The 8,179-nt window shown below is 41.0% G+C and overlaps 1 protein-coding gene across 1 annotated transcript in view; it reads right to left on the bottom strand.

The window, feature by feature from the left end:
- LOC116686803 (BCL2/adenovirus E1B 19 kDa protein-interacting protein 3) overlaps window positions 1-8,179 on the bottom strand; it is a 22,763-nt gene that overhangs the window by 13,677 nt on the left and 907 nt on the right. Inside the window, exon 2 of the mRNA XM_032511854.1 lies at window positions 5,272-5,783. Within this exon, the coding sequence (XP_032367745.1) occupies window positions 5,272-5,783 (512 nt within the window). The remainder of the gene's footprint in view (window positions 1-5,271; window positions 5,784-8,179) is intronic.

Genomic DNA, 8,179 nt, shown 5'->3' with positions numbered 1-8,179 from the left:
GAGATTTGTACTTGGCAAAGAGCGTTGGAATCAATCATGTTATTTTGGGGAATTAAAGGGACAGTGACCCACACAGAGACACAGAGACTCCCTCTGTCCCTCTGTGTCTCTGTGCAGCACCGTGTGCATTCAGATGAACTCTGGCTGTGCACAGCATCCATAACAACGTGCGCGCGCGCACACACACACACACACACACACACACACACACACTTATGAATAGATCGAGGACATAGACGATATTAAGTTTTAAACAAGAACTGACGAGTTGTCAACGTCCATAGAGAGGGACGAGGGTTGTCGCAGAAGGAGGGGGCAGAGAAGAGAGAGGAAGGGTCAGAAAAGAGAAAAGAGAGTGGACAACCAACGAGGACGGGGGGCAGATAAAAGACGAGAGAAGGCATGAAGTAGGGAGAGAAGGTGTCAGAATAGGAAACGAGAGGTAAAACGCAAGGTAAGGAGCAATAAGTCATAAGGTAAAAAGAGTGTTCGAAATAAGAAGAATTGGTCAGAATAAGAGAGAGAGGCACAAGAAAGAGGAGAGAGAGGTAGTCGGAATAAAAAAGGTCAAATAAGAAGCATGATCATACATTAAGGAAGAGAGTGTAACAGATGAGAAAGAAAGATACGAGAATACGGAAGTGTTCAGAAATAACGAGAGCAGGTCAGAAAAAAGGAGAAAGAGTGGGTCCAGCATAAGATAGAAGTGGAGTCAGAAATAGAGATTGAGAGATGTCAATAACACCATAAGAGAGTGACTACAGAATAAGGAGGGAAGAAAGTCCGAATAATAAGAGAATGTCAGAATATAGCGCAGTGTCAAACAGGTAAAGAGGAGTGTACAACATGAGGCCAGTGGGTTGCAAAATGAGAGAGTAAGTACAAGCAAAGTGAAGAGTATTGTCAGAATAAGAAGATGATATCAAGAATAAGAGGGAAGAAGGGAATCAGAAGATACAGTAGAAATACGATCAGGAAATGAGAGCAGGAGGTTCCAGAATAAGAATAGAGATGTCCAAACTCAGAAAGACGAGTGTTCACATCAAAGAAGAGCAAAGTGAAAATCAAAGAAAAAATCATCACGCAAGTGTCAAAAATTAGGAGAGAGGTCTGAATCAAAGAAAAATAGATATGTCAGAATCAGAAGCAGAGTGCAGAAACAGAGAAAAAGCAGAGAACACGTCGAATAAGAGAGAATTGTCAGAATACTACTCAGCAGGATTTCAGAAGTGAAGCGCTGAAAGTGTAATCCGCAGACGAATCAATAGAATAAAGAGTCGCAAAATAATGAAAGAGTGATACAACACTAAGCGAGATAGGGCAAAAATACAGACGTGTTTTCAAAATTCCGAGAGGAGTTGTACAGAAAACTGGAGAGAGTTATCGAAACCACCATAATTAATAGGCAAAAAATTAGAGAAGTGGTCAATACATCACAATATTAAGGATCAGAATAATCAAGTGTAAGTGTCAGAATAAGAGCGATGTTTATAATAGCACAGGAACGTAATTAGCGTGAGACTCGACTCACCCCGACGGACGTCGCCAGAAAAATAAGTAGGAAATAAGAAAAAAACCAGATTATGATACAAAGTATAAATACTGAAGTGATAGAAGCCAACTTGTGCTGAACTAACGTAAAGCAGAAAAGACGCCGCCCCTTTCTTTCATTCTTAGACATCCAAATCTTCCTCGATGGCTGAAGACACCTGGAACGCCGGTTGTGCCGAGTGAAACACCTGTAGGACCATACCACACTGTTACCCCTGAAATTTGCCCCGTTTACGAAATCCTTTCATACCAATCTATTACCACAATTTGACCATGTGTTGACAAACAACAACACAAAAAACCCTTTTGTTAAAAATGCTGACAAAGTGACCAAAACACATTTGAACATGAACAAAAAAAAAAAGAGCAAAACTCTAATTAAAAAAAAAACCGTCAAAACGAAGTAAAAAAAATAAAAAAATCAGGATAAAGTTGAAGAATTTAACCCTAGAAAGAGGACAGACCAAAAAAAAAAACAACTCTATGACAAACAACTTGGAAAAATGCCAAGATTGGTAAAAAACTACAACAAACAAACACTTTTTTTAAAAGTGAACAAAAAAATCCATCTAAAATATTGAAAAATCTACAAAAGTAAAAAAAATTTTCACTTTTTTGTGTGTGTTTTTTTCTATATGGTTTTGTGTGTGTTTTCTCATTTTTCCCGATTTTGTTTTGGTCAAATATTGTTTTTTTGTTGATTTTTTTTTGTTTGTTCTCTGCTTTTATGTTTTGTTTTTTTTTTTTTTTCAAACATTTGTCACTTTTATCGATGTTCTGTTTGTCATTGTTGTTGATGATATAAAGTTGTTTTTGTTAACGGTCATAGTGTAACGCCTCGTCTCCCTCCCTCCCTCTCCTCCGTCCCTACACTGACTCCCTCGTACCTCTGACTTTTTGTTTTTCTGGGTTGAAATTTCAACTTTGCTTGTTTTTGACACGTTTCTCAACGTTTTTTGTCAATTGTATTCCTTTTTTTGGGCACCTTTTTTTTACATTTTTTTGGTCATTTAAAACTATTTTTTGTAGATCTTCCACTATTTTGCTTGGATTTTTTGTCACTTTTTAAATACAAATAACATTTGATAAAAGTGACAAATGGTTAAAAATACCAAAACGCAGAAAAAAAAATCACCAAAAAACCATAAGGTTGACCAAAACACAAAATCGAAAAAGTGAGAAACCCAGCACAACCATTATAAAAAAAACACATTCTAAAATTGTGTAAATTTGTTTACTAAACTATAATAAAAAAAATTAAAATGGGACAGAAAAATAGGAATAAAATCCGAAAGTATAAAATTTCAACCCAGAAAAACCACAAAAAAAAATAAAAGAAAAAAATCAACACTAACATACTGAAAAAGTGACAACACCTTAAAAACATTGGAAAATGCACACAATAACATCCCTGAAAAGTGACAAAACACCGTTAAAAAACATTGGAAAATCAACAAATTGAAAAATTGACTAAAATCATGATCTTACGAAATACTCTTAAAAACTATCTAAAAAATTATAATTGTCAAAAATGCGGAAGTTTTCAAAAAAGAACAAATTTTGAGAATTTCAACCCCGAAAACCACCAAGTTGCAGATTCGCGGAAGCAATGGGAGCAACATACACACCCGTTACCCCTGTAGTGCTGAGATCTTGGGGGATGTGTCTGCTTACTTTGGGGGGACGTTTCTCGGGGCCGCTGAACCATCAGATACCCTCTATTCTTTGTTCATCAGGATGGCTTCTTCCTCTTTCCTTCTTCTGGACCGTCTCCCGTGACCTGCCACGGGATCAATTTGTTAGGGTCAAATTAAAGGGGGTTTCCTTGTGTTTTAATTTACCTATTTCCCCCATGGCGTTTTGTCCCTCAAGTGACTGGAACTAATCGTTGAAATCGGCTGGGGGAATTGTAACGTTAATGGTCCATTTGCCAGCCTTCATTTTTTGGTCCACTATTACATTAATGGGAATGGATCCCTTCAGAGACTAGAGCTTTTAGTTAAGAAGAGTAGATCCTTTAGTTTAACTGAAACCATTGACATCACCAGTCACCAAACCCACCAGACTCCATGTAAATATCCACTATTTAGCGTGTATAGAGCGCATATCTCCACCAGACTGTCCATGTAAATATCATCACTTTTTGTGTGTATGAGCAGAGCATATCTCCACCAGACTCCATGTAATAATCCCTTACTTAGAGCGTTATATATCAGCCATATCTCCACCAGACTCCATGTAATAATCACTACTTTTAGCGTGTATAGAGCACATATCTCCACACCAGACTCCATGTAAAATTCACGTACTTTTAGCGTGTATAGAGCAGCATATCTCCCCCAAGACTCCATGTAAAATTCACTACTTTAAGCGTATTAGAGCACATATCTCCACCAACCTCCATGTAAATAACTCACTACTTTTTAAGCGTATAAAGGCAGCATTCTCCCCCACCAACTTCCATGTAAATAATCACTACTTTTAGTATTGTAATGCGCGCATATCCCCCACAACTCCATGTAACTATCACTACTTTTAGCTATATAGAGCAGCATATCTCCACCATAACCCATGTAAAAATCACGTACTTTTAGCATGTATAGACAGCATAATCTCCACCAACCCCATGTCCTAAACACTACTTTTAGCGTGTATAGAGCGCATATCTCCACCAGACTCCATGTAAATAATCCTACTTTTTAGTGTATAAGCAGCATATCTCCTCCACAGACTCCATGTAAATAACCACTACCTTTTTAGCGTCTAGTAGAGCAGCATATATCTCCAACCAGTACGCTCCATGGTCAATAACACTACTTTTAGCTATAAGAGTCATATCTCACCAACTCCATGTAAATAATTACATAGACAGTCATATTTGGTGATTGTGGATTTCTTGTTTCATGTTAAACCTAAAAGGATCTAACTCTTAAACTAAACTATGCTTATCTCCTGTAGGTATTCCTTTCAAATGTTGTCAAAGAAACACTTAGAATAACATCTGGGTCCTGTTTTTCTACTTTACATATGTTGTTTTCACCCTACTGTCCTTGAGGCTGGACATCTCCACGCGACTGTATCTATCCCCCTCGTCCTGCTTGACTCGGTGGCGTTGAGGAGGGTATCAACACCACTGGGATAAACAAGACTCACAACACACACAAACAACAACCAACACCACCAACAACCACACACAACAGCATCGTCTGTGCTGTTCACAAAAGGTCTTCAACATCCTTGCCAGGGAACTCTTGTAAGAGGATTTTTATCGATCAAGGAGCTTTTGTATCCTGGTTAAAGGTTAAGGGTTTACAAAATAATAAAAAAGAGACAGACAGAGACAAAAAGACAAGAGACCCGGAACGGAGAGACAAACAGAGCCAGAAGACAAAGAAAGAGATAGAACGAACAGAGACAGATAGCACAAAAAGGAAGAGACATACGAAAGCCGCTAAGAAAGAGACGATGGAAAGAAAGAGAGAGACAGAAAAACAGAGCCAGACATAGAAGCAGACAGAGACAGTAAAGGCGTAAAGACACGAAAGCACAGAGATTAGACAGAACATCATACCAGAGACAGAGACAAAGGAAATTGGACAGAGACAGAATAGCAGATATAAAACAAGCGCAAGAAGGACAGAGACAGAACGGAAAGTGGACATAAGAAGGTAGAGACCGAATGAAAGCCAAGATAAAAGATGAGACAGACATGAAAAATACCATAGGAAAGACGGACACGTACAGAGTCCTACCTTTCTGCAGGACGGAGCTCTCTGGCTGACTCGTGCTGCGCTCCAAGCATTTGATCTTCTCATGTCCTCCGTTGTGAATGTGTAGGAGGGACGAGTGGGTGACGTCTCCATTCCCTCCGATCCAGGTGTCCCTCGCGTCTCGGGTGACGGAATCGCCCGTCTGCAGTGTCACTGGCAGCGTTTGGGCGTTGAGCTGTCTGCGGCCGGCGTGGACTGGCGGCGCGCCGAGACGCTGTGTTAGCCCGTTCACACTACACTCACCCCCGATCCTTAGCACAACACTGAAGGGGCGGGGTCTAGAGGTAGGGAGTGAGGGAGGAAGGGAGGAGGCAGGAAAGAAGGAAGAAAGGGATGGAGTGGATGAAGGAAGATGAAGGAAGGAAGGAGGGCAGGAGGAAGGGAACGGGATGGAGAGATGAAGAAGGAACGAAGCGAGGGCGAAGGGATGTAGGAGGGAAGGAGGAAGAAGAAGCGATAGGACTGGAGGGAAGATTGGGTGGAGGGTGAGGAGGAGAGGGAGAGGAGTTGGAAGTAAATGAGGAAGCAGGAGGAAGATTGACGATCTTGAAGACTCAGGGAGTGAGAGAGGATGGAATCGAGGTAGGATGGATTGAGGGAGAAGAAGGATGGAGAAGAACGGAAGTGAGGTGAGCAGGAGAGGTGAAGGAGCGATGGAGAGTTGAAAGGAGAGGAGTGGGGAGGGATGGAAGGAAGGAGAAGCGTAGGGATAAGGAATGAGGGCGGGAGGAAGCTTACAGATGATAAGGATTGGATGCAAGGATGGAGGGAGCGAGGAAGGAAGAGGGATGAAGGAGGACTGTAATATAGGGAGGTAGGAATGAATTAGGAGTATTGAACGTAAGTCAAGTGGGAGGGAGAAGGAAGGTAGCGGAAGGAAGGATGATGGGGAGCGAGAAGGATTGAGGCCCCAGAATAGAGTGGAGTAATTTAGCTGTGTGTCATGACGGGCGAATGGATGAAGAATTTGTTAAGCATGCTAGCCGACGGTAGCCTCCTCCGAGACGCATTTTTCTAGCTATTTCGTTTTTATTTCGTCTTATCTTGTTTTTCCATAGCAGTCGTTTGCAGCAGCTGAGCTGAATTAATGCGAATGAAGCAAAACAAACTGCCAAAAACCGCAAGAAACGCTGCAAAAACTGGTGACAAAGGCATCAGGAGATGTTTTTTACAGTTGCTACAGATGTGAGATGTTTTTTTACAGTGTGCTAGCAGATGGTGAGATGTTTTTTAAGTGTGCTAAGGAGATGTGAGATGTTTTTTTACAGTGTTGGCTAGGAGATGGTAGAATGTTTTTTACAGTGTGCTAGGAGATGGTGAGATTTTTTTACAGTGTGCAGAGATGGTGAGATGTTTTTTACAGTGTGCTAGGAATGTAGATGTTTTTTACAGTTGTCTAGATGATTTGAATGTTTTTTACAGTGGCTAGGAGATGGGAGGATGTTTTTTACAGTGTGCTAGCAGATGCTGAGTGTGAGTGGATGTGACATAGTCACATCAGTAGAGCCCTTTAACCCTTGTGTTGTCTCCCCGTCAAAATGATGAAAATCAACACTTTTGTTGACTATTTTAATCAATGTTTTTAACTTTTTCTAAATTGGTTGTCCCTTTTTTGACTTTTTTTAACACTACGTAACACTACTTATTAACTTTAGTTTTACTACAGTTATTTTTGGAATTTAGGTCAATAACCTCATTCTAGAAGAATTTATACCTAATGTTGAGTTAGAAAAGCAGAATTAGGAATTTGAGACTAAAAATAAAGGAATGGATTTGATGATAATCACAGACTGGAATATGTCAACTTTTACTCAAAACTTTTCAACAACACTTCCATTTGTTTTACAATGCTATAAAAATATAAGTACCCAAAATTAATGAAGTAGAGATTTGTACTTGCCAAAGCGTTTGGAATCAATCATGTTATTTTGGGGAATTAAAGGGACAGTGACCCACACAGAGCAACAGAGACTCCCTCTGTCCCCTCTGTTGTCTCTGTCAGCAGCAGCCTGTGCATTCAAATGAACTCTGGCTGTGCACAGCATCCATAACAACTCTCGCACCCCCCACACACACACACACACACCCCACACACAGACACACACACAACACAACACACCACACACACACCACCACACACAAGAAACATCCCACCAAAACACACACAAAGAGACAAGAAGACACACACAGACACACCTCACACACACACACACAACATAAGAGAGAGACACACACACACACACACAACACACACACACACACACACACACACACGACACCACCCCAAGACCACACACACACACACACCCAAAACCAAGAGACACACACACACCACAACACCACACACACAACACACACAGAAGACACCACACCCTACACACACAACACAAACAAACACACACACCACACCCAGCCCACCACACACACCACACCGACACAACAACACACACCAAAAACAACAAACACAAAACCCCAACAAACAAAACACACCACAACACCAAAACGAAGAGAGACACACACACACACACCACACAACAAGAAGAGAAACCACACACCCACACACACACACACACAACACAACCAAAAGACACACACAATACACACACACCACAAACATACAAGACCCACACATATACACACAAACCACAAACAAGAAACACTCAACACACCCACACACCCAGACACTAGCACACACACACACACACACACACAACACACACACACACACCACACACACACACACACCACACACACACACACACACCACACCCACACACACACACAAACACACCACAACACCACCGCCACACACCCTCAACGGAGGTTGTGTAATCTCTGTGTTGACCCCCTAACTAACA

The sequence above is a fragment of the Etheostoma spectabile genome, unplaced genomic scaffold (genome assembly GCF_008692095.1).
Source record: "Etheostoma spectabile isolate EspeVRDwgs_2016 unplaced genomic scaffold, UIUC_Espe_1.0 scaffold498, whole genome shotgun sequence".
Taxonomy (NCBI): Eukaryota; Metazoa; Chordata; class Actinopteri; order Perciformes; family Percidae; genus Etheostoma; species Etheostoma spectabile.
The sequence above is the reverse complement of the archived record's forward strand: the minus strand, read 5'-3'. Positions and strand labels throughout refer to the sequence as shown.